Below are 26,370 nucleotides of genomic sequence, written 5' to 3' on the forward strand. Positions count from 1 at the left end.
CCTGCAATCCCAGCACTCCAGAGACTGAGGCAGGAGGGTCACAAGTTCGAGCTCAGCCTGGGCAACTTAGCAAGATCCTATCTCAAAATAAAAAGATAAAAAGAGCTGGGGATATGCAATGGCACTGGGTTTCTTTTTATATGAAGATGTGTTCAAGTGTGTGTTCACTTAAAATGTAGTTACCGAGGGCTTGCTACGTGCCAGGAAACGAAGATGCAAGGCAGACGCAGCTCATGGACTCTCGGAGCTGGCAGTCTAGCGGGAGAGGCGAGCATCGGCCCGAACTATGACAATAATGAATGTGTAAACACAAACGTTCTTGAGCGCTAAGAGCGGCTCCACACGCGTGCAGTGGTGGCCAGGGAGGATCTGTCATTTGAACAGAGTCCTGACAGAGCCGTGAGTCTGCTCAGCAATTCTCCGGAGCACTGGGTGCCTTAGAGACCAGGTGCGGCTCCTCTGTGGGCCTCAGTCTCCCCAGCTCCACATCCAGGACCAGTGACTGGCGTGTACTGATTCTCCAGACCAGGAGGCAAGTTTGTTTAGTAACTACTTTCGGAGGCAAGGGCTTCAAAAGCCCCCCTGACGCAGACCCTTCACCTGAGGCCAGGAGCTGCTTAGCCCAAGCTGAACCCCTTCTCAGCGCCAGGCGTTTAATCCGACGCGGCGGCCGCGTGCTGTCGGCAGGGTCACAGCGCCACCCTGCGGCGCAGGGGTGTTCCAACACGGGGCTTCGCGGGGGCTTGCGCCTAAAGGGCTTCTCCCCACGGCTCAGCTTTTGCGGCTAGCGCTCCAGAGTGGTGCTGAGTCTCAGCGCGCGCACGTTCCCAGCTGCAGGAATTGGATTCGGCGAGGTTCTGCAAGGTGGGAGGACGGTCCTTGTGTCCCCAAGGGAAGTGTGGGGTCGCTAGCATAGCCCCGCCCCAGAGTCTGGCCCGTCCCCCACAAACTCGACAGGAGCCTCTGACTACGCCTGCGCGCTGCCACACAGGCGCACGCCTTCGCCAAAATAAAAAATATGTCCCTCGCACCACTCCGTCTGTTTCCAAGGCAACCCCTTGTCTCTTAGCAACCACGTGTGCGGCCCGGGGTGGGCCTCCCGAGCCTCTCCCTTACCATGGCCGCGGCGAATCCCAGCATTTTCCTGCTCATGGTAAACGGCCAGGTGGAGAGCGCCCAGGTGAGCAGCCGCGGACCCCGCCGGGCCCATCTTCCAGTCTCCCCCGGGCTCCCTTCCAGCAACTCCGAGGGCAGCTTCACGGCTCGGGCCGTGTCATTCCTCCGAGCTGGGTCAGGCTGGGAAAAAAACGGCCTAGGGGGCGCGGCGCCAGGTTGCTGGGGAACCTGCGCGTCAGGGTGCAATTGTGGACACACGTCTCGAGGGCCGCGCTGGTGCCGGGGCCACGCTTGGCCTGGCCTGTGGCCCCGGGCTCGGATCGTGCCCACTTGGTTGGCTGCACTGGCTGGAGCCGCCAGCGCCGCGCGGAGAGCGGAGTCTCGGGGGCGCACAGGGCCTCGCCAGTGCACGCCTCTCGGAGGCGTCTGCGCTGTGCAGTGAGTGCCCGCTCCCAATCCCGCACCCCTGAACTCGATTGGAGTCGGGATGTTCTGGTTAGTCTGATCCAGCGACGGTGGCGGCGCTGACTGCCCAGGGAAAGTGTACTTGTTAGCCGACGGGACGCTCCTCAGTCAGCCTGCGAAAACCGCTTATGATAAGGAAAGCCCAGTCTCCAGCAGGTGCTCCCTGTGTGCGTTCCGCACTGCTCCTCCAAGCCTCTCGGCGACCTTTCCAGGCAGGCGGTGCGAAGGCCCTGCCTATGGCTGGGAACCTGACTTGGAGGAAGTAGCAAAGCTGGAATTTGAGCCCAGTTCTGACAGGCGTCACTTTGCTTCACTGCCCTTGCAGGCTATCAGACACGATCCTCATGATTCTTATATTACTGTGAGAACTGATGCAGGTGGTTTAGGTACAGCTCTGCCAGGCCTGCTACTCAGTAGGAGTCTGCTGGCTTCCTGGTCCGTCAGGGAGGGATGCTGCTCCAAGCACACACCCCCATCCACCTCCACCTCGGTCTGGTACCCAAGACCATCCTCCTGTTCTCCTGTTCTGCGCTGTGAGGGTCTCCCATCCGTGTGCTCTTCCCTCTGCTCTGGCGCCCTCCCTGCCTCCCAGCCCTCAGCTCCACCACCCATATGTTGTGTTCAGGACAGCACTGCTCCCATAGATCTCATCTGTGCGCTCACCCTTGTGGCAGACAGTGGGGACGCAGAAAACTATGAAGCCTGTTTCCTCTTCTAATGGGGACGACAGAAGCAGACACAGGCATTTAGCACCTTGATGAGGAAGGCAGAGAGGCTGAAGGAGCCAAGAGGTGACCCTTACAGAAGCCTGGGAGTTAAGTCACTCTCCAAAATGTTTTAAAGGATAAGCAGGAGTTTGCGAGATGGTAAAATGGGAAAGGCATGTAAGACAGAAGGCAAAAACCAGCTGTGGTGGCGCACACCTGTAATCCCAGCAGGGGAATCGCCATACGTTTGAGGCCAGCCTGGGCTACATAGTGAGTTCAAGGCCAGCCTAAACTGCATAGGGAGACCCAGTCTCAAAAAAGAAAAAAAAAAGGCAGAACCTGAGCAGAGAGGCCCTGGGGCAGTAGCAGCTGGGTCTCTCTCTCCCACACTCCCAGATCTCAGGCCCCACCCTTGGCTGAACATGGCCAGGTGCCCAGGTTCCCCGTGTTCAGAATTCCTGTCAGCTGCTCCTGCCTCGTCAATGTGTGGGTCTCAACTTGAGTCTCGGGGAACAGAATACCTATGTGCTTTTTCTCTGCAGTTTCCAGAGTATGATGACCTCTACTGCAAGTACTGCTTTGTGTATGGCCAGGACTGGGCTCCCACGGCGGTAAGCTGGGCCCTTGGGCCTACTTTACTCCTGGCCTCTTGACTGTCAGAGTTTCTGAAGGTGATCCTCCCACACACCCACTTCCAGAACTGACTGAGAAGTAGATACTGAGGTCAGAGGGGCCCTAACCATGAGACTGTTCTTGGTAAAGCCGGTTTAGAGAACACAGCCACCACTGGGGTCCCTCATGTGTCCCCCCACCTGCGCACCCTCACATCGCTTTTCTGTGAACTAACATATGGCAGCCAACACAGATGTGTGGGCAGGCACCAGAGAGCCAGCCAGGAAGTGGCTGAGTTGTAGATGTGCTAGGCCAGTCTCCTTCCCAGAGGTATTAGGGAGCTCCAGAGGATCGGGTCAGTTCAGGGGCTCTCATTCCAAGGCCTCGCAGGGAGGTGAGGTGAGAGGCGAAGAGAGAGGTAGAGGTGAAGACCTCAGCTGGCACTATGCCTTCCTGTTTGCAGAGCACTTAACTGTTTCCTTGTAACAGTTTAGGAAGAGCCCAACTTACATGACCTCTCTGAGCCTCAGCTTCTTCATCTGTACAGCTGACCATAATACTTATTTTCCATCAGCCACTCATTGAATAACTATAATTGAGTCTTCTGGATGTTGAGGATAACCATGATAAAGTTTTGTCAGACAAAGACAGACAAAAGTCCTTGTCTTGCTCAGCCTGGTGGTGCACGCCTCTAATCCCAGCATTTAGGAAGTTGAGACAGAAGGATCGCTGTGAGTTTGAGGCCAACCTGGGCTACATAGTGAGTCCAGGCCAGCCTGAACTACATAGCAAGACCCTGACTCAAAAAAAAATCCTGTGGGTGTGGTGGCACACACCTGTAATCCAGCACTCAGGAGGCTGAAGCAAGAGAGTCGTTACAAGTTTGAGACCAGCCTGGGCTGTAAAGTGAGCTCAAGGCCAGCCTGAACTGCATAGCAAGACACTGTTTCAGAACGACCAAAAAAAAAAAAAAAAAAAAAAAAATTCTCATCTTCCTGGAGTACACATTCTTGGGGGAGATGGATAATAAGTAGTGCATAATCTGTCATGTTAGCTGATAGTAAGTACTAGAGGGAGAATAAAGTTAGCAAGCAGGAGGTATGAGGGATATAAGGGAACTGGACTCTGGATAAGGTGGCCTGGAAAGGCCCTACTGAGAAGGCTACTTCTAAGTACAGATCTGGAGTAAGGGAAGTGGAAATTACTTTCTGGAGTAAGGGAAGTGGAAATCTAGGGGGGAAACTTTCTGGGGAAAAGGAGCAGAGAGTGCAAAGGCCCTGAAGCACAAATGTGCCTGGCGTGTTTGAGGAGCAGCGGGGAGGCAGGATGCCATTGAACAGGGTGAGGGCAAGATGGCTGGAAACAGGGAGGCATGGGGCAGAGCTAAGGACCAGGACCTTTACCCAGGGGGAGAAGGGACCTCACCAGGAAGTTTCACATGAGAAAAAAGCGATGTGGCTTACATTTTTAAAAGATCCCTTTGAGGGAAGAGGGTGTGGCTCAGTGGCAGAATCCTTGCCTAGCATCTACAAAGCCACGGGAAGAAAATCCCCAACACTGCAAGAGGAGAAAAAAAAGGAAGGAGGAGGGAAGAAAAGAAAGAGAAAGGAAAGATGGAAGCAAGGAAGGAAGGGAGGGAAGTTTCCTCTGGCTTCTGTGCTAAGACTGGACTGGGAGCAAGGGCGAGAGTGAGGTGGCCAGCAGGCTACACAGGGCACAGCTGGCAGAGCAAGCGTTGTGGGTGGTGAGAGGTGAGACATGGCTGAATTCCAGGTATACTCTGAACATAGAGCCACCAGGTTTTCCTGCCAGGCAGACGTGAGGGAGGAGGGAGTCTGAGCATTCAGCAACAGAAGAGTCGCTGCCTCTCTGAGAGCAGACTGCATGAAGCAAGATCTGGGAGAACTGTCTAGAGCCCAGCCTGGTGCATGTGAGGACTGAAATGCCCCTGGACATCATGTGGAGCTATGATGGTGGCAGCAGTGATGCTGATCTGGGGTTCAGAGAGGAATAAAACTGGAACTCATCAATATACAGACCACACTGAGAGCCATGAGACCAATAAGGTCAATGGACACAGGTAGAGGAGTGGCCAAAGTCACTCAGATACTGTAACACTATAAAGGAACCAGTGAGGGTGACTGAGCAGGAGCTACCCAGGAGAGAGACAGCCCCAGAGACTGGGGTGCCCAAGAAATGAAGGGGAGGAAGTGCGTCGAGAAGCAGATAAGCCGGGCGCAGTGGCATGTGCTTATACTCCCACATGCTTAAGAGGCTGAACCCGGAGAATCATTCAAGACCAGCCTGGATCACATGGTGAGACCCATACACACACACACACACACACACACACACATACACACACACAGCAAAAAGAGAAGAAGCAGAAGCAGGTCAGCTTCCAGAAGCAACCAGAACTGTCAGATGTTCTGCTGGGTCAAACAAAATGAGGACAAAGAAATGACAGTTGGAAATAGCAATCTCAAGGTCCCTGGTGTCATTTATAAAAACCCTTTGGTGAGTAGTAGAGCTAGTAGCCTGGTCAGAGTGCACTCACCCGAGAACAGAGAGCGGAGCTGGCCAGTGTGACAAGTCTTAGGAAGGAATTTGCTGCTCTACACAGAGTAGAAAATGGGTTGATAGGTTGAGGAAGAAGCAGCTGCAAGAGGATTGCTTGTGATAGAGAAGTGATACACGTGTATGCATGGGTGATACAGGAGAGAAAGTGCAGACCGTACAGCTGCTGTCTCCTAGGCACAAGAGCTCTTGTGCCCAGGGGAGGGTCTGGCTCTGGTAAGATGGTGCATTCATCTTCCAAACCTGAGAGGCACCCTGCTACCCTGTAGCTCCCTTTGTTCTGCCATGCAGGTCTTGCTGGAAGGTGGTTAAGAAAGCAGCCCTCCCAGGGGCCCTCTTGCAGAAGGGGCGGGGCGTGGCCACCTGGAACTCAGACCAGTTGTCCCTGTTGTTGTCCCACAGGGCCTGGAGGAGGGGATCTCACAAATCACATCCAAGAGCCAAGATGTGCGGCGAGCCCTGGTGTGGAACTTCCCCATCGATGTCACTTTCAAGAGCACCAACCCTTACGGCTGTGAGTCTGCAGGCCTGGAGGGTGGGGTGCGGGAGGCCGGAGCTCTCCTGTGGCACCCCCAAGTCAGCCTGTTCCTCATCCCACACCACTGGCCACATTCAGATCACCACTGCCCATCATCTGGTACCCTCTTCTTTTTGAACTCACTGTACAGCTCAGGCTGGCCTCAAACTCTCAGAAGTCCTGCTTCAGCCTCCCAAGTGCTGGGACTACAGGTGTGCACCACCACCACCACCGCCACACCCAGCATCACATGGGATCTTTGGAGTTCTTGCCCATTTCTATTACTTTCTGATCTTCCCCACCCTCACCACATCTTCCACATAGTGGGCAGTGGCCCTTCAGAAAGTTCAGAGGTGGTCAGATCCCTGGGCCCAGCGTCTCCCAACTTCCCTTGATGTGTTGTGGTCCAGCCCTCCCCCAACATGTGCTCCTCCTGTGCTAGTCCCTCAGGCTCCCTCTTCTAAGCCTTTGTCTGAGCTTCTCCTCCATCTGGATACCCTTCCCATGTCCACACCTGAGCCCCTTCCCCAGGGCCGTCTTGCTTGCAGTATTTCCTTCCTGCATTGTCTGATGATTTTTAACCACCAGATTACTTCCTTTTCCCTATAAATGCTTCTGTGTGCAAAGCTTGGGGTTCAGCCCTATGGGCCTGTCCAAGCTGCCCAGTGTCTGCTGGATAGATTTCTCTCCATTTATTTTCCCCTGTTAAGGAATAGATTCAGCTGGGCATAGTGGTGCACACCAGTTATCTCAGCACTGAGGAGGCTGAGGCAGGAGAACTGCCACAAGTTTGAGGCCAACCTAAACTACATAGACCTTGTCTCAAAAAAAAAAAAAAAAAATCAAAACAGTGACATCCCTTTTCTTCAAATTAATAGTACAGCTAAGAGCTAAGTATGGGTTTGAATTTAGGCCCATATGATTTCACATTTCAGGCCTTTCCCAATTCCCCTTGCAATGCTTCACCACAAGAAGGGTACACTGACAGAGAGGCAGAGGTGTATGATGAGGCAAGCGGGGTGTAGTGTTCATGGTTGACTCTAGGTAGCAAGTAATTAAGGATTCATTGGAGAATTCCTTCAACTTTTCTAGGGAGTCTTTTCCTCTTTCTTTTCTTTTTTTTTTTTTTGGAAACAGGGTCTTGCAGTGTAGTTCAGGCTGGCCTTGAACTCACTATGTAACCCAGGCTGGCCCCAAACTCATGGCGATCCTCCTGCCCCAGCCTTCTGAATGCTGGGATCACAGGCCTAAGCCACTATTCCTGGCTTCTGGGGAAATATTTTCTTTGACCATTATGAAATTAAGGCTAGGAACCAATGACAAGAGGATGGAGAAAAAAAATCTCCCTATGTTTGAAAAATCAGAAAATCACCTCTAAAACTAGCCCATCTGGTGAAGAGGAATAATGAAATTAGGAAATGTTTTGAATTGAATAATGATGAAAATGTGCAGCTAAGGCAGCTGAGATGCAGAGATTACATAACTTGCCTAAGGCCGCAGGATAGGAGCCTGGCAAGCTGGTTCCCAGCTCTGCCTGGGGCCTCACCTGTCACCTCAGGCTGTGATCTCTGCCTGCACCCAGAGGACACAAACTGAAGAACCAAGGTGAAGGCACCCAGTATAGGACCTTGATATTCAGGTGAAGAACCTTAATGTGAACAGAAATGGGTACAACTGTTAATATTTCAAAGAGAAATACCTGGAAGGCCTTGCTTTCTCTCTAGAGAGAACTCCTGAATAGGCCCTTTCTCCCCGGTCCGATGAGCCATGCTTTGCACACTGAGTGTGGCCACCTCCATCAGAAAAGGTGCCAAAGAGCAGGTAGCAGGCCCTTGTCATCTCTGATCACAACAGGAGCCAATGCCTGGCGCAAGGCTCCAATGGTACTTCCTGTGCCCATCAAGTGACAGAGCTGGGACAGCACTTTGGCTCTCTCTGTGAGCCGCAGAGTACCTGTCTGGGCAGCAGCAGAGGCACAGGAAGTAGTAGGATGGAAAGCGGCCCCCTCAGCAATCAGAGGTCCCGTGCGCCTCCTGGAGCCCACCTGTCCCTGGACTCAGCTGGACACCCTGTCCTCTGCCTACGCCCTTCCTGGCTTCCCTAGGTACTCACCCCGGCCTTTTCCTTCCCAAGGGCCCCAGATTGTGCTCAGTGTGTATGGACCAGATGTGTTTGGGAACGACGTGGTCCGCGGCTATGGAGCAGTGCATGTGCCCTTCTCACCTGGCCGGTAGGTTGTCACCCTGACCCCCCATCCCTCTGTGGGCTATTCTGTCCTTGAGCCTGGGGTGCCCTCACCTGGCAGGGTATCTGGGCTCAGGTAGGGTATGCCTTGGAGTCCCCAGGGCCTGGGCAGCTCAGCTCGGAGCGTGGCAGATGTGGCCCAGGTGCCCATCATGGGACACCATGCATGGGGGCCATGTGCCAGCAGACCCCAGATGGGGAGGGTGGGGAGCGGCCCCAGAAAAGGGCTGCTGGGCCCTGCCCTTTGTGAGCTGCAGCCATACACCTGCTCTTTGTGGGATCCATGACCCCCTGACAGAGGCTCTTTTTAAAGCACAGCACTTTCCTGCTACTGAGCATGTTTTGTGTATAAGAATGTTTGTTTTAGGCACAAAAGGACCATCCCCATGTTTGTGCCAGAGTCTGCATCTAAACTGCAGAAGTTCACAAGGTGAGAGTTTTCTCTGAAGCCCCCACCACTCCTTCTGAGGTACTTGGTGAATGGCTGCCGCCGTCCAGCCCTTGAGATGTGCCTGAAAGCCTTCAGGTTGTTCTACCTCCTGGGGACAAACTGAACCAGCGTCTGGGGTTGGGGCAGCTCAGATTCACTGGGCTCTTTAGCCCTGAGGAGAACATGCATTTAGCCTGTTAGAAGCAATCAGGAGGTCACTGTGGCCAGTAAGTGCCAAACTAGGACGCTAGGTAGGGTGCGGTAGGGGTGGGGAGAGCAGGGGGCAGGCCTGGGCCAGGATATAGGGCCTATGGAAGGGCTCACGGGGGCAGATGCCTGGAGGAAATTCAGCAGGAAGCCCTCTTATGACTCCCAGAGAGGAACTTGGAGGGCCAGCGGGGCCCAGCTAACTGATCAGAGCCACCACTGCCCACTGCAAGCCTGGTCAGTATCAGGGAGTAAGACTTGGTTAGAGCCCTGCTGGGTAGTGGGACAGATAAGAGCCTAGGAAGCCACACTGAATTCTGAGGCCTGCAGAGAGGAAGGACAGCATACTCCACTGGCATCCACCCAACCGTTTGGGTGCCCACTGTCCCTAGAAGCCACTATGGGAGGCCACTAGGTGGGCGGGATTCTTAGCCAGATGCCCTGGGCCAGTGTCACCTAGAAGTGCCAGTGCCTTCCCCCGGAACGGTCTGGGAAGCAGTGGTGAGGTCATGTCTGTGGGCTCAGGGAAGGGGAGGGGCTCTCAGAGCCGCATGTCCATCTGGCAGTGTGTGCCCTGCTTAACGTCCCACAGCCCAGGGGAGGAGTTTGGGCCTTGCAGTGAGAGGTTCCTGAGAAGAGGGCTTGTGCTGAAAGATGGAGGATGTCCAGGCGGGCTTCTGGGCTGTGCCCGGGGGTGGCAGCTCAGTGCCTGGGAGTCTCCAGCCCTTTACACAGGCTCCTAGATGGGCAACGCTGTGTGTTCTTGTGTTATAGAACCAGGGAGTGGTCTGATCAGCGCAGGCAGCATAATTAGCCAGACCTTCCCAGACGTGGTGTCACACACCTGATGTCTAGAAGTCCGAAGCCTGTATCACTGTGCCAAAAGCAGGACGCTGGCAGCATCATGCTCCCTCAAGAGGCTCTGGGGAAGACCCCACTGCTGGCACCTTCAGCTTCCCACAGCTGCCCGCCTTCCTTGGCTTAGGAGTGCATCTCTCCTGTCTCCATGCCTCCTCTGTGTTACACCTCCCTCTGCATCCTTCCATGAGGACAGTGATTACAGTAGGATGGTCCTGGACAGGGTATCACTAGGGTTATCCCAGATAGTGAAGGACAATCTAGGATAACCTCCACATCACAACAGCCTTAACTCAGTGACACTCAGAGAGTCTCTTTCCAAATAAGGTTGCATTCAGTTTCCAGGGACAAGCACCTAATATCTCTAGGGGCTGTTAGCCTGCTGCAGCCCTCTGACCTAGTCTTCACACGGCAAGTAAGATGGTACGCCCCAAGGCCCGGCCCTCCCCTGCTGGAAATAGCCCAGGCACATCCCTCTGCATTCAGGGTTAACTTTAGCCACAATGCCACAGTGCCCTGCTGACTTCTTGGCCCCTCCCCTGGTTGCTTCCCATCTGCCTGCTCCACCTGCCTTGATTCTCAGCTCACTGGGCCCTGCCGGGAACGTCCTCCCCTGAACAGTCTGTCTTCTCAGCCTGATGAGCAGACCACCTTGCAGACCCAAGGCAGACAGTGGTGAGGATGGGGTCTGCCTTCACAGCAGGGCTACTGCCCAGGCCTCAGCCCTCTAGCCACCTGTGAGATGGGTGCTGTTAGAGCCTTGCTCCATGATGGGGAAACTGAGGCATAGAGAGCTGGTGCCTCTGCCCATCCATTGGGAGTCAGTGTGCAGCCCTCTCACCGCGGTCTCCAGTCCTACCCTGAGGTCCCGTGGGAGGCAGCACACAGAGCCTGGGGCCTGTGAAGCACCTTGGAGAGTGCTGGTGCCTCTCGTCAGGGTACAAGCAGTACGTTGTATTGCCATGGCTACTAGAGGGCCATGTCCAGTGTCTGATGCCAGGAATCCCCTGCTCATGGACGTTCTCCTGTGTCCCCAGCTGGTTCATGGGACGACGACCTGAGTACACAGACCCCAAGGTGGTGGCGCAGGGCGAAGGCCGGGAAGGTAAAGCATGATGCCCCACCCCAGCCCAGAGTCGGACTGGAGCCTGGAGAGGGACTTGGTCGGCCCTAGCACCCAGTCCCAGGAAGTAGACGGGGATGAAGGCCGAGAAAGCATGAGGCGCCTGGGGCCCAGTGCTGCAGGAGGTGGTCCAGTAAGCTTTTCACAGCACCTTTCAGATGAGTGCCTAGTGGGAGCAGAGGGTTTGCCGTGTCTGTCTGTCCCACTGTAGCCTCTTGACCTCCCAATGAGGGACATGGGCAGGCACCATCATCCCATTTCATAGGAGAGAGCCCTGAGGCTGAGACGCCCAAAGCACCTTGGGTCTGTCTCTGCCCCCAACCTGCGCCACTGATGCTGTGCTTCTGTCCCCAGTGACCCGAGTCTGCTCCCAGGGCTTTGTCACCCTCCTGCTCAGCGTGGTGACCAAGGACATGAGGAAGCTGGGTTACGACACTGGACCTGCAGATACGCGGGGCGTCCCGGGGCCCGGCCTGCCCCAGGGCGTCCCCCGGTGAAGACTCTGGGTGGACAAGCACCCCGTCGCAAGTCTGGCTGGGCGGCCAAGCGGCCCCTCAGTGCACAAGGGCCTATTTCTGGAGTCACAGCAGACCCATCAGCCCGAAGGACAGCCTGGCGCTACTGGGGGTGGAGTGTGGACAGTAAAATAGTTATAATAAAGTCACTTTTCAGACAGCCAGGCTGCGGCTGCTTTCTTGTCCTGTGCCACTCCCATCCCCACAGGGGAACAAGACCCTCCCTCACCTGCAGCCCCGCAGAGCGTGGTGCTGGGAGGCTACTTGGGTGGCAAGCCAGGACGGGGCCTTTCACAGCGCCGGTTCTGCTGCTCGCGGCTGTGTGGCCTTGTCAGCGCCTCAGCACACTCGACGAGCAGAGTTAAGTAGTCTTTTGCTCAGCACCTGGCACGGTTTGAACCAACTGTGCTCCAACATACCAGCCTCCCTTGGTATGGAGACAATCCTCTCAGCAGGAGCTGGATGGTGGGGGCCCTGTGTGCAGGGACTCCTGGCCTGCTTCCCTCGCAGCCTGAGGGTGGACTGGCAGCCTTCCAGGGTGGGAAGCTGCTGGTTAGAATGCAGCTTTCGATCAAGTCCCAGAGCCCAGCACCCTGGCACCTGTGAGGGTCGTGGGCCACTTGTACACAGGTCCCTGTGACACTAAAACAGGAAGGCCTGGGGTACAGCCTCCTCACCTCCCTGCACACAGCGTCCCCTTCTACCGCCTCAAGTGAGCGCTGTAGACCTGCAGCCTGTCACAGAGCTTCCCTCAGTACAGCTGTGCCTGGCTGAGACGCAACCCTCAGCAGGATGCCAGGCTACAACCCACCCCGCAAGTCTGGCCTATTACCGGAACTTGCCCTAAGCAACCATCTACACAGACCCTACTGTCCTTTATCTCGCAGGGCACCCCCATCCCTTGCCCCTGTCACTGCATTGTGGAACTCCTGGTCTGACCTCAGCAAAATTCCCATGGTTCTGACCATCTCTGAAACCATCCTGTCCCCTACACCACTCATGAGCAGCACTTTTCCTCCCACACCCATGCACCATGCGCCCAGAAATGGGGTGCGGCCTTGCCCCTCAGCATTTCCACACCACCTCCTTCTTCAACCAGCTTCCAGCAGCCCCAGCCATCAGATCATGCTGGGCACCACCTGTCATTGACAACATGCCTACACTGCTTTTTGTCCAGCTACTCTTGGTGACATTGTGGCCCACATGTGATTCCTCCAACCTGGCCTCTGCCCCTGACTTGCACTGATCCCAACCTCTACCTCGCAGCCACCCATTTCCAGGGTCAGAGCTGCTTGTTACCAGCTGGAAATGCGTGGCTGTGAGGTAGAGATCAGGATTTGTTTCCGTACTGGGGATGGAACCCATGCTAGGCAAGGATTCCACTAAACTGTGTCCTCAGCCACATGCTGAGTTTTGACAAATGCACAAACCAGCTTGGATTGAGGCTCCTAATGCCACTCCAGGACGACTCTGCGGTGGGTTATGTGGCTGCTGAGCTGACAGCTTTAGAGGAGGGAGAGAGACAGAATTTGCAGTGGGGGTTGGCTACTGTTGTACTGTCACAGTAAAGAGATGAACTCAGGAAAGAACTTGCCAGTTAGCAAGCAGAAATGGAAGGGAACAAAATGAATCTTTAAAATGTTGATATCAAATGACTGAAAAAGGAAAGCCAAGAGGAGCAGCATACATCTGTAATCTCAGCTACTAAGGAGGCTCAGGCAGGAGGATTGCAAGTTTAAGACCAGTCTGGGAAACTTAGCAAGACCGTATCTCAAAATAAAATTTATGCAGTTCGGTGACTGGATGCTTACCTAGCATGCACAAGGTGAAAAAACACTGCCAAAAATTGTTGAAAAGGGACTTTCTAGAATTGATGCAGAGATCACATTGAAAATTGCTTTGGATAATAAAGACCTAGTAAGATTTCCTCCTAATTTAAACCCAAGATCCCAGTTTTTTGGTAAGTACTGGATGATGGGCCGGCCCTCCCACGGTGGTCCAGAGGTCCTCGTGGTAACCCTGTTAACTTGAAGAGGAGTGGGGGTGGGCAGCAAGGGTAAGAGAGCGCACATCTAAGGGTGATGGACTTCGTTTGTGCATCGTCTATTTCTGTTAACAGATTACCCCAAAACAAGCTCCGCGATTATGGCTCACGGTTCTCTAGGCAATGAGCGCAGCTGGCTTGTGCTGCACCACCTCTCACCCCCGCAGTGGCTGCTGCCGAAGCACGCCAGTGCTCTGCCGTGTGGCCTCTCCATGGCTGCACTTCATGCAGCCCGCCGGCTTGGCTTGCCAGCGAACAGGTCATGAGGACCAGGCTGTGCGCAGCCCACGTGCAGGTACCAACCAAGTCCCTGCCTGCTGGCGCCCGCCAGCATGGCAGTGTGGGGAGGACTGCACTAGGAGGCAGGCCCCTAGTGTGGCAGGGGGGAGGGGCGGCGGGCGGCAAAGCAACTCTACCAGAGCTAACGCCAGGTGTTCGTACTTGGAGCTAAAGGGAAGCAAAGAACCCAAGAACCTGGCCAGGTCTGGAGGGCACGTGTTTCCCTGGGTGCGTGGGCCCGCACCAGTGCCTTTGACTTCAGCAGTTCTTGGCCAGGAGCCACATGCACAGGCAGCAGGCAGAAGCTGCGTGCGCACTGCCTCCAGATCCCATGGGGATACAGATCGATGGGCCTCCCCAGAGGGCAGCGCCTGAGGCCTTGGAGGAATCTGCCAACACCCTCCCCACCAGAAGAACCACAGCCCCTCGGCCTTTTCCCACCTTCCCCACAGGGCACCTCACAGGGGTCTGGCACTGCCAAGGACCAAATGGCTGCCCGCGCCTCCCACTTCACTCTCCCATGCATGGAGTCTCACCTGTCAAAATCACCCCTGCCACACTGTCTCCTTACTGTCAGCGTGGTGACCATCTCTGGCTGGACCTGTCTCCTTGGAGAAGCCCCTCCACACCACCATACCCCATGGAGACCCCGGGCTTTGAGCTGGAAGCCGAGACTGATGGAACCTTCTGACCCAGGTGTGGAGTGAATGACTTGGTGACCCATGGGCCAGGTATGACAGCACCTGGCAATGTGTAAAGCGGGCCCGTTTCCTATTCCCCTGTGTAGAAACGAAGCTGGACCCAGCTAACAAGGTAGCAGCTGGCAGCTCCTCCCAGAGCTCTGCCATGGCATGGACATGAGGTACAGAACATGGGAGACCCGTGAGGCCTGGCCTTGGATGGCACACTCAATGCCACCTCCTTCATAACAGGCTCCCACACGAAGAGCTTCCAAAGGGGTAGAAGCCAGAAGGGGAAAGGGCCTCGGACATCCCCAGAACACTCTTCAGACCACCTGTGGCAGCGGCCCTCTAAGGGCAAGTCTCCCACCCTCTGTCCCTAAGGTTCAGGGCCACCAGGATCAGGTGGCAGCCTCACTAAAAAGCCAAGCTGCTCCTGGGCAGAAACTGGCCCCCTAGCCTGCCCAGTACTCTCCGGAGGCTCAAGATGGGTAAAGATGGAATGGGGGAAGGACACAGCCAGAAACAGCATCATGATACAAATGATAAATTATATTTATAAAGTAAATAAGTATCAACAGTCAACACAAGTTCAAAACCAGCCCCCGACCCGGGACTGAGGCATGGCTGGGTGACATCCTCCTCTAGGGTGCTCACCAGGAGGGCACGGTGGCACGTGCGGCAGCAGCCGGTGGCTTCATGATCAGTGCAGCAGGCAACAGGACAATGTGCGCTCAAGTCAGCCTGTGCCAGGACGCGGGGCAAGGGGCTGTCTTCTTGGGCCTGGCAGCCCAGTGGTTGCCGTGCTGGGGCCTCAGTCATGTCAGGAAGGACTTTTGCCTATTACAGAAGAATCACTGACCCCAGGAGCTGGGTCTGGTGCACTGACCTGTAGGCTGCCAGGCTCCACACCTGGAGGGAAAGCACTGTCGTGGGCAGGTACCCTCCTCCAGAGCTACACCTTTCTGAATGACACTGGAGCCTAAGGCCAGGCACAGGCCTGCAGTTCTGGGAAGGGTGGCTGGTTGGGAACTCAGGCCTGCCAGCAAGGGAAGTGGGGGCATCTCATACAGCACTCAGAGCAATCCTCACTCAGAGCCGTCATGGCCTCCTGCAGTCCAGGGACCACTGCAATCCCTCGTGGGCGGGTGCTAAGGGGCAAATCTCTGGGACCAGAGAGGGGCAGCCAGGTGGTCAGCCACCCTTAGAGCTGGAGGGTAGAAGTCTGCACTGCAAAGCGAGCCAGAAATACCCACTAGGCTGCCAGGACATACAGCAGGACTTGGGAACTGTCCCTTCCCTGGGGAAAAACAAGTCTTCTCTGGTTTATAATTTGGGACTTAATACTTTTTTTCCACAGTGGTGAGTAGGCTGAGGACAGCAGGAGGTTGGAAAAGGGAGATAATATTAGTGCATATTTGTTAAAAATCTATCCTAGGTGACAATGAATTTTCTCATCTCCAAAATAAGAGATGACTACTTCTCAGCCTGCAACCTGTGTCTGGAGCTGGCAGGTAGATGGTTCAAAGCAAGCCCTGGTCCCTCACCCCCACTTCAGTCTGGGGCGGTCTCCAGGGACCTGTGGGCACAGCACCACTCCTACCCAGGACAGCCACTGTTTCTACTGGTCCCCCTGTTAACCTGAGTGAGGACTGAGTCAGAGGACAGCACAGGTGCAAGGCTGAGGCGCTCCCTCCACCTCCCACACACTGTAAACAGAAGTCCCTATTAATCCCTGTGTGCCTGTAATCAGGAAAGGAATTAGCTGATAAAAACTGATGAGTCACATTCATAGGTTAGATTTGTTTCTTTTGTCTTTCAGGATGTCGGTACACTAGTAAGAAATAAAGCCTCTCTCAGGGTCTAGGCAAAAGGGCTGAGAGCAGACTGGTCTGGTAGCTCACCACAAAGGGAGACAGAAAGGAAAAGGCAACTGGAGGCTGCAAGTTTCTGTTACTAGGGGAGGGTGGTTTTTTTCCTTAAATAAACACCTTTTTTTGTGTAATCAAATTCTCATATTTTTCCTATAAAGAATTTGCTGTAGGTTTTCCATAAGGCATGTTTTTGTCATCCAAACATCTCTTCCTTTTTAAGTTTTCTTACAGAGTTAAAACCATAAATAAGAGGATTTAAACCACTAAAATGACATGTGCCAAGATCTTAATTCAGCCAGACCTGGTAAATTCTATCAAAACTAGACAGTTAAATAAGAACCACGTTATAAAAATATTAGCCAAAAAAAGACTATCAGATAATTCTGCAAACTCAAATATGAAACTGTACTAAACAAAATATGTGCAAACGTGTATAAGCATAGAGCCACGTGGCAGGGTTATGCTCAGATTAGTTTTAAAGCTTGCTCTAGTGGATTTAATCAAAAGTTGTCCATGGTGGTAGTGTTTACTTTGAGCTCACACGTGAGTCAAAGGAAAAAAAAAATATGCACAACCACTTCTCCAAGGTCAGTGTCGAATGGGGCTGGCGCTTCTTTCCGTCCATACCCAGGACTGGGGCCAGGCCATGGGGGGCAGAGCCAAGGTGACTGTCCCAAGTTCTGGACTGAGCAGCGTTTAGGGACCCTTGGCTGAGGCTGGGGATGAGGACAACACTGACAACTTCATTCCACATCCAAGGCCTCAGAGGAGCCTGGTCACTTCAGCGAAAGGCAAGTGGCCCAGCCATTCAAGTCTGAGGGCCAGGGCTATAAAGGACAATCCTTTTACCAGAAAGCTAGAACCAAAGGCCACAATACCCCCATGTCATGCTCTCAGCCACCACCCCACACAGAGTCTTTGCTCAGTGTCCCCTGGCACGGGTGCTCTGGGCGTTTGTTCTGGGGCTCAGACCCAGAGCACTAGAGAAGGAAAGGGTTGGTTGTGCCGGTGGCCTGTGCTGTCGACGGAGGCATGCCCACACTGCCCACCATGTTCATTGCTGTGGGGCCCAGTGGTGTCAAAGTGGAGCCACTGGCCCCCAAAACTGGGTGGGGGGCTGCTGAGGTCATGGGGGCCACAGCCATGGGCTCTGCCCCAGTGCTAGGCCCAAAGGATGTGCTGCTCCCCAGGACTGGGCTCCCCCTCAGCTGGTTCAGCGTCAGTGGCTGGGGCTGGTTCACCTGGAAGGGGTTAGCAGGGGCCGAGGTGGTGGTGGTACCTGGGGAGAGAGCAGAAGGGCAGTGGTTGGGTTGTTAGGGAAGCACTGGCCCGTCTAGTAGCAGCACAGCCACCCTCACGAGACACAGCTCTCCATCTGTAGAGAGCTAGACTCTTATTTTTGTCTTGTTTTGTTTTTGAGACAGGGTCTCACCATGTAATCTAGGCTGGCCTCAAACTCATAGCAATCCTCTTGCCTCAGCCTCCAAATATTGGGAATATAGGTGAGTACCACCACATCCAGCTCCATCTGGATTCTGAGCTCCAGAGCAGGACTACGTGTGTTCTGGTCCCTGCCGCACCCTGAGGGCCCACAACAGTGGTGGCCACATCCATAAAAAACACTACCAGCATGTGCTGACCACATGAATTGCCCTGTTAAGGGCCAGGAACTACAGCTATGAGAAGCCTGTGACTTGTCCAGGTCACAGAGCTAAAAAAAGGGCTAAGAGCATGCTGGACTTAGGACCCCCAGGTCCTTCGCAGGACTAGCGCCCAGAATGCTGTCAGCCGCAAACAGCTACTATGGCCAGAGGCCTGAGAAAGGAGGGCTGGAGGTGCAGCAAGCACAGCCCGGGGCTTGCATGGCAGCACCCATGTGGCACCCTGGGACCGACGCAGCAGCACAGTGAAGGCTCAGGCAGGCTACTGGGGAGCCCTGTCTCCCTCTGCCTCCCACGTCCCTCAAGCAGCAAGCACCCGTAGCAGAACATCTGAGGACTGTTTGCGAAGAGATATGGTGCTGCCAGCTCTGAGTTTCCAGCCCATCCCAGCTCCGTTCCCAAAGCAGCATGCTGGTCAAGGGTGGCACGCTCACCATCATGGAGACAAGGCTGCTTGCTGCTCTTTGATACTAAAGGGAGGAGGGCTCACTTTCTAAGCCTGCCATGGAGACTCTGAGAATCAGCCCTGGTTCAGACTTCAGAGGCGTAGCTTCCCAGCAAGGAAGAGAAAGCTGAACTGCATCTCTGGTCCATGCAACCCACAAATGACAGCCAGGACCACCTGTGTGGCCTGGAGAATGCCCCCGAAGGTCCAGCAGGGATATCTAATCCTCCTCCATCCTGGCTATGACCTCTAGGGTCCACAGTGGACTCGCTGTCCCACAGCCCCAAGATGTCCTCAGGGCTGAGGACAGAGCAGTGCACAGGAGTTCCTCTGGGCCTTGACTACTCACTAAGAGTTGAGGTGACAGGAGCTACTGCGTGGGAACAGGCTCCAGGCTAATTGAGGTCCTCAGGCCCTAATTCAGCTCTACCTATGGAGCTGCTCTCCCCTGGGCCGCCATATCCTTCTTAACCTAGGCCTCACTGGAGGGACGCAGCAACTCCACACATTCGCTTCCACCTAAGGCCACAGCGAAGGCCCTCTGGAGCCAATGGCCACTGCTCTGAAAAGCCTAAGGATTCTCTGACCCTCTGCAGCCTGCCTGCAAGACCATGGGGGAATTTGTAGAAGGGGGAAGAAGTCATCTAGGCTGGGTGGATGGGGAAAGAGGAGGGCGGTAATCGAGATAGGATAGAGCGTCATGCCCCACACATAAACAGGGGGGTCTCTCATGTTGTCTCTGAAACACATCACAGAGCTCAGGGCAGCTGACGACATGATGTACATGGGGAAGGAAGATGAAGGGGCCAGACTAGGGATGCCTGAGCCAGAAACAGTAACCCTGAATACTGACTCAAGTAGTTAAGGGCCTGGCCCACAGCCAACATGGAGTCCCTGAAGGGCACAGAGCAGAATTTTGCAGTGGGGGACGGAGAGGGTCCGTAGGTCCTCAGAGAATGACTTATGCTAAGAGGCCATATTAATTTCTGCCTACACAGGGAAGACACTGGGCAGCACACCCTGGCCTTTCCTCACCTCAGCACTCTGCCCACCTCCACCTGGCTCAGAACCAGCACTCACCCCAGAGTCTCCCTGCCAGGGCTACCCAGTTAGGCAGCTTCTGCTTGGTAGTCTCAACCGAGAAGAGGAGCAGCTTTCTCCTCACATCCTCTCCCTTTCAAACAGCAGCTTCTGTGACCCAACCCATGTGGCCCTGGAGAGACGGCAGTGTAATCCTGAGCGCCTAATGGTTCTGCTCCTTTTCGGCCACAAGTGGAAAGCCCCTGGAGCTTTGGCCGCAGGCAGAGCACAGTAGGAAAAGCCCCCTTCAAAGTGGGAAGGAGTCAGTTCCAAGGCCATGACATACGCAGTCTGAAGGCAAGCAGAGCAAGCAGCCAGATGAAGCGTGAACGTATTCCTACCTGGGGCTAGGAAGGGGTTAAGGGACTGGGCTGGTGGAGTCGGCCTGGTCACCAGTGAGTCCAAGTTCACCAAAGCGGCGTTGGGGCCTAGGAAGGACTCGGGTGTTTTCCGGGCACTGCTGGGCTTTCTCGTGGCAACAGTCAGAGGGCGAGACTCAAAGGGGTCAGGGCTTGCAGTTCCATTGCTCTGGGATGGCAGAGAGGCCGCAGACTCGGCTGCAAGACAAGTGCACACATGGCATGGTGGGCATGAGTTCAGGCCGGAGACCATGCACCAAAAGCTGCCAACCCCACAAGCATAAAGCTACTCCTGATGTTCCTGATGCTAAGGCTCCCAGCACACACACTCTGTGTACAAGACATGATGTCACTCCAGCGTTCTTTCCAACAGTCCCAAGCACAGACACACGCCAGCCACAGGCCCACTAAGCCACACACCACAACGCAGGGACATCTGAACAGTTAATGATGAGAAAAAAAAACTATACCAAAACAGTAAGTAGAAAAAACAGAATTAAAAATAACACATACAGCAAAACCGTTCAATGTTATTTTGGGTTGTTGGTGAGGCATGGATGATTTACATTTTTGGTATCATTTTATATTTTCATTTTCTACAATGAACACAAATTTCTTGAGAGTAAGGAGAATGAAAATTGTGTTCTATAATTTAGTCAATAAAGGGTGTGCTGAGACAGGCTGGTGGGGATGTTTGTCTTGATGGGATGCACTGCGGCTACCAGCTCACTTCTATAATCACACTCAGTACAGTCTCAGGAAATAATGCAAAATGTGAACCAGATTTAAGCACAAAAATGTTCACCACAGCATTATTTATTTCAGCAAAACAGGAAATGAACCTACAATGTCTTCTCCCAAACTAATGATTAAATACAGTGCTGCCTCCGTTCATGGACTTAATTCTTTCCATGATTCTGGTTGCAAACCGAGTTAGAACAGAACTGAACCAAATTCAATGGGTAGGTTCAATATTGACCTTACTGGAAAATCTGATTCAGTTCTCATCCAATTGGGTTTGCAATCAGAATTGTGGAAAGAACTGAGTTCGTAAATTACTTCTGTAAATCACTGGTGAGCAATCTATACGTGCTCGCGGAGCAAGGCTATTACTGAGCAATCTAATAAACTTTAAGTAATAGAAAATGTTTTCTATCTGTTATTCCATAAAAATCAGGATGGGGCAAGACTTGACTCAGAGGGTGTGGTGGCACACACTTGTAATCCCAGCACTCTGGAGGCTGAGGCAGGAGGATGGTTGCAAGTTCAAGACGAGCCTGGGCTACAAAGTGAGCGCAAAGCGAGCCTGAACTGCATAGGAGACCCTGTCTCAAAAAGACAAAAAACAAACAAACAAAAAGACTTGACTTTATCTGATACTACCGGCATTAAATAAAAAAGATTGCTAAGCGTGTAATCCCAGCATTTGGGAGGGTAAGGAAGGAGGATAAAAAAATTTAAAAATTCAAAAACCAAAACAAACAAAAAACCCCCAAAACTAAAAACAAAACAAAACAAAACAAAACAACAAAAAAAACTGCTAAGAGTTCAGGGAGAAAAAGCTGGGTATGGTAGCACAGGCCTGTAATCCCAGCATTCGGGTGGTTAAGGCAGGAAGACTATCATTCAGGCTGGCCTAGACTACATACACTGTTTCAAACAAAAACCAAAACAAAAAGAGTTTAGGAAAAGATTCTGGCATAGTGGCACACGTCTATAATCCTATCCCCCTTGGGAGGCTGAGGCAGGCAGATTGTTGCGAGTTCAAAGCCAGCCTGGCCTACAAAGTGAGTTCATGGCCAGCACAGACTACATAGTGAAATCCTGTCTCAAAAAGACAAAAAAAAAAAAAAAAAAAAAAGATACTGGAAAGAAATATAGTGGCTAAGTGTAGATAGAAGGATTATAGATAATTGTCATTTGTTTCCATAAACACTTCCAATTTTCTACAGTGGTACCCTACACTTGGTGATAAATACTTAAAAGTCAACAATGAGCCAGGGCCAGGCAGGCTTCGCACTGAGGCAGGAAGAAGCTGGGAGAAACAACAGATCCGGCCACACTCTGAGCTGGAGACAGTGGAATCTTGTTTTTAATGTCCTAAGAGCAGCCCTTCACATCAGCAGGTTCTCAAAGATGCCTCTGGTCTCCCTACTGGGAGCCCCTGAAGGAAGAGGGCGTGGGGGCCAGACAGCGGCCGGGCAATCACCTCAGACCAGACCCCACAGGCCTGTCGGCCGCTGTTGGGGGCTGGTGGGGAACAGATCGGACAGGGCGGGGGAGGAGGCGGAGGAGGGGTGGGAAAAAGCAAAGAGGGAAGCTGTGCACGGTGAGGAGGTGCGGAAGGAAGGAACCTGATTCTGACCAATGCTGGGCACTCGGCAGCAGCTATGACCTGGGCTAAGGGACAGGGCTGGCAGAGACTCGCCCCACCCATGCCCAAAGGGAGGTATCTGGGAAAAGGAGGCGTCTCTGGGGAGCGGGGATTGACGAGAAGAAAGTAGCTGGACAGGGTAGCTGAGACATGGGGATGGATCCCACACCACACTGGAAGGGCAGGGCAGGGGAAGGCATCTGCGTGCAGCAGAGCTGTTTGGGCTGACCTGGAGACAACAGCCCAAGGGAGAGGGTACCAGACACAAAACATGGGGCTTGATGTGAGGAAAAGCTAAAAGTAAAAACCTCATGACTTTTACTGTCAATGTGTGAATTCCCAGAATTCAAAGTTTCAGGCTCCTAAGATCAAAATGCAAAGAAAATGCATCAAGTTGGCAGATGTGAAAGCTACTGTCTCTGCAATAACTGAGCAGGTCAAATGTACAGAATATTATGGAAACCACCTTTACCTACCTGTTTTTTTTGAAGTTCGGAGGTTGTCAAATTCAGAAAAGTCATCTTTAACTGTACCATTGAAATTATTGAAGAGCTCAAAGGACCCTGGGGAGACACAGAGGCCAGTGACTGAAGGCATTTCATCTGGCTCCCCAGGGCTGCAGTTGCACAGTCTATACTGGGGAGGGGAGGCCTCTCTCACTTACTCCTGCTCCCAGGGCAGAACTCACTGGAGGGCTGGGAAGACAGCAGGGGGCAGGGACCCCAGCTCCAGTGCAGGAGCAGGGCCATTAGCGCCACCACAAATAGAAGGGGGCTAGTGAAGGTGCAGACGCATTTGTGAAATGAGGGTCTGCAGGAAATGACCTGGAAGAGTGGTCAAAGCCAACCCACTGGTCTAGGGTGAGAACAGAACCATGGCTGGGTCCCCATGTAGCGCCTCTCTCAACACCCTCTGGGTGAGCCCCTCAAAGGAGATGGGGGCATAGAGATGGGTTTGTAAACTCCCACTCTCTCTAGGGTGCTTGGGATCTAGAGATCAGGATCAAAAGCTAAGGAGGGGCAGAGGAGCAAATGCAGCAAACCAATAGGCCACCACCAGAGAACAGGGGAGCTGCTGGGCTGGGGGCTCTCAGGGCCCAGGCACAAATGGGGCTCTCACCCGAGGCAGATACTGGCTTGCCAACTGAGGTTGCACCCCAGGCATCCGTTGTTTTCCCAGCACTAGGAGCAGGTGGCTGTGAAGCTCCCCACGGGTCAGAGCTCTGGGGAACAGAGTGTGTGCTGGCTGTAGTGGGTGGTCCCCATGGGTCCACAGAGGCCGCCGGCTTGGCACCTGTGGAAAGGTAGGGTCAGGACTTAGAGATGCCTTCATAAAACTCGGAACACCTGGGATGAGAGGAGAAAGGCTACTGTGGGCCACACTGGAGTTTCTGCCCTCTATCAGGTGAAGCAGTCACCCAGTGGGCACTACTGTCCCTATCACAAGGCTGCGCAGAGCTGGAGCTAAGCCCCACCCTCTAGGAAGGGAGAACGCCAGACAATGAGATGGGACATCCTCTCTGGGAAGCCACAGAGGTCACAGTGAGACCTCTCCATGCTCTCTTCCACACAGTGGGCCTGTACTACAAGGGGCTCCCTGGACCAGCCCCACTTCCCCTGGGCCTAGCCCGCCCCCCAAAGGGCCTGACACTCTGCCCGCTCTGCCCTGATTGTCTAGCGACCCTGGAGGCACTTCCACCTTTGCTTTGAGTGGTTTCTGCTTTCAGAAGGAGTATAAGATGGCTAATAAAGAAAAATAACAAAGCAAACAACTATGTACTCACCACCCGCTTAAGCAAAAAAACACTTTCAAACTGTGGGGGTAAAATCAACTCTTTTTTTCTTTGAGACTGGGTCTTGCTATGTAGCTCAAACTTGTCTTGGACCTCACCATCTAGCTCCAGACTGGCCAACCCTTCTGCCTCAGCCTCCTGAGTGCTGGAATTATAGGCATGTGCCACCACCCTTTGGCTCACAATCACCTGTTTTTGAATTGAGAAAACCTAGATGCATCTAAAGTAAACTGTCCGTCTTAACATGTACCTCTTGTGATGCACCACATTTACACGCCACTATTGTATATTATCTTTGTATCCAGCAATATTGCTAAATATTAACAACTGGAAGTTATTCTAATTATTGATTCTAGTAATAATTCTAATAACTCTTAATCCTAGTAATTTATCTACAAAAAGTTTTGTATCACCTGCCAGTGCTAATTACCTGCTGTTTACTTCCTAGTATTTTATACTCCTTTTCTTACCCTACTGCACCGGTGAGGACCACCAATCACAACATAAAATCAGAAGGCTGGACAATGGTACTTCTGTGCCAGAGACCTTCCAGTGCCAGTTCTTTGACAAAGTCAGGCCTGGCAGCGGGTATCTGCAAAGCAGGGACCGCATAGGATGGGTGTGTGGCCTCTCTCTACTCTCTATTAATTGTAGCTTTCCAAATATTTACCGTGCTACTGATAAAGGATAGTTGGGGACCTGAAGGATCAGAACTGAAAGTAGTTAAGGAATCAGAGCCCAGGATAAGAGGCACCCTTTCAGGGTTGAAAGAGGGAGTAAGTCACCACGAAGATTTGTGTCAGTCCCCTACTTCCTGTGTGGCAATGTTCACCCACCAGAACCAGAGAGGAGCACTGTGCAAACCTCAGTGCATGGGAAAACATTAGGCAAATGCCCTGTGTGTGCTGGACTGCCTCTAGATGGAGATATATATGTGGGTCCTGCTGTCCAGTAGACAACTGAACAATGCTTTGAAAAATTACACCTAATCAAGAACACCTAGTGATTGATCTTTTTGCTTCCTTTTATGTGCTTTAGCAAAGCTGATTTCCTGCTAGGGTTCCAGCCAGGTGGTCGGTCAACCATGTCTGAATCTGTAACTAAAGGGCTGGGGATTTAGCTCAGTGGTACAAGCGGCTGCCTGGCAAGCACAAGGTCCTGAGTTCAATTCCTGGTACCGCCCCCCAAAAAATGAATCTGTAACTAAAACAGAAACCGCACTGTACCTAAGCAAAAACTGTTTAACCTGCCAAGTTTCATATGTAATTGCAAAAGTATATAATAAAGCAGAAAGCATTTCTCTGTGTCAGAGGAGCCTTGCTCCCCTGGCCCACCAGAAAGACCTCTGGTGTCTGTGTTGTCTCTTCGCTCACGTCATTCCCTCCTGCAGGAATCTCCCGGACCTGCTGTGGCCAGACCGTGGCACCTCTGTCTTGCTCTGGGTCTTACAGGGTAAATTTTCAACATTTTAGCATTAAATATGCTAGCTATGGGCTTTTTCTCCTTTTAGAAGTCTTTTATCAGGTTATAGAAGTTCCTCATTATTCCAATTTTGCCAAGAATTTTGCAATAAATGGCTGATGAATGTTATTAAACTGTTCCTGCCTCATTTATTAATATGATCATGGTTTTTCTTTTCATCTGTTAATTGGTACATTAATTTTCTAATGACTCAGTTCTTATCAAGTTTCCCATGATGTTTTACTTTTCTGATTTTGAAATTCTTTCACTAGAATTTTTGTATTAAATATTCATAAATGAAAGTAGCCTAAAGTATTTGTTCTCATACCATATTATCTCTGCCTAGTCTGATGTCATCGGTATGCCAGACTCATACAATGAGTAGGAATATACCGTTTACCTGTTCTCTGAAGAAGCTTGTATAAAAGGAGAACTGTTTCTTAAATATTGTTAGAATTTGTCTGTAACACTCTCTAGGTAGATCTGAGGAGGGAACATAGTTTAAGTACTGATATAATTTCTTTCATGATGATAAAACTGTCTCTAGCCTGACATGGTGGAGCACATCTGTAAATCCAGCACTCAAGAGGCTGAGGCGGGAGGATGGCTGTAAGTTGAGGTCAGCCTAGGCTTACACAACGAGTCCAAGGGCAGCCTGAACTGTATAGTGAGACCTTGTCTCAAAACGAAAAAAAAAAAAAAAAAAAAACCACCAAACTGTATCTATTTATAAGTTTCCTGTTATTCTTCAGCCTGCTTTGCCAAGTTTTCTCTTTCATATTTCACCTGAGCTTTTGGATTTGTAACTACAGAGTTAACCAAAAAGATTCTCACCGTGTTAAACTTTAGCGCTGTCTTCAGTTACACTGTGTTATTCCCTAACTCTGTACCTTTCCTATTTTTAAAAATTAAACCTACCAGAGACTGGATTATTTTATTCTTTTCAATTA

General features: G+C 52.4%; 2 protein-coding genes across 6 annotated transcripts in view; one reads left to right on the forward strand and one right to left on the reverse strand.

Moving 5' to 3' along the window:
* Positions 1–1,050: 1,050 nt before the first annotated feature.
* Positions 1,051–11,451, forward strand: B9d1 (B9 protein domain 1). Of its 3 annotated transcripts, XM_005399272.2 has the most exons (7): positions 1,054–1,180; positions 2,831–2,899; positions 5,880–5,991; positions 8,128–8,224; positions 8,606–8,668; positions 10,771–10,838; positions 11,211–11,451. In XM_005399272.2, exons 1-7 carry the CDS (start codon positions 1,118–1,120, stop codon positions 11,351–11,353), a joined length of 615 nt encoding a protein of 204 aa, XP_005399329.1. In that variant the 5' UTR covers positions 1,054–1,117; the 3' UTR covers positions 11,354–11,451. The 3 variants fall into 3 exon arrangements, with proteins under 3 accessions (XP_005399330.1, XP_013377710.1, XP_005399329.1); XM_005399273.2 differs by lacking the exon at positions 10,771–10,838 and having other exon boundaries at positions 1,051–1,180; positions 8,592–8,668; XM_013522256.1 differs by lacking the exon at positions 8,606–8,668 and having other exon boundaries at positions 1,053–1,180.
* Positions 11,452–14,905: 3,454 nt separating this feature from the next.
* The window catches only part of Epn2 (epsin 2), an 86,568-nt gene continuing 75,103 nt past the window's right edge, over positions 14,906–26,370 (reverse strand). For 2 of the 3 annotated variants that reach the window (XM_005399276.2, XM_005399274.2), the window contains 4 exons: positions 23,287–23,460; positions 22,644–22,730; positions 19,776–19,991; positions 14,906–17,527 (listed from right to left, as the gene is read on the reverse strand). In XM_005399276.2, coding sequence (XP_005399333.1) covers positions 17,229–17,527; positions 19,776–19,991; positions 22,644–22,730; positions 23,287–23,460 — 776 coding nt within the window. In that variant the 3' untranslated portion in view covers positions 14,906–17,228. The remainder of the gene's footprint in view (positions 17,528–19,775; positions 19,992–22,643; positions 22,731–23,286; positions 23,461–26,370) is intronic. The other variant, XM_005399277.2, reaches the window with a different exon arrangement.

The sequence above is a fragment of the Chinchilla lanigera genome, unplaced genomic scaffold (genome assembly GCF_000276665.1).
Source record: "Chinchilla lanigera isolate Chin_1 unplaced genomic scaffold, ChiLan1.0 scaffold00066, whole genome shotgun sequence".
Lineage (NCBI taxonomy): Eukaryota > Metazoa > Chordata > Mammalia > Rodentia > Chinchillidae > Chinchilla > Chinchilla lanigera.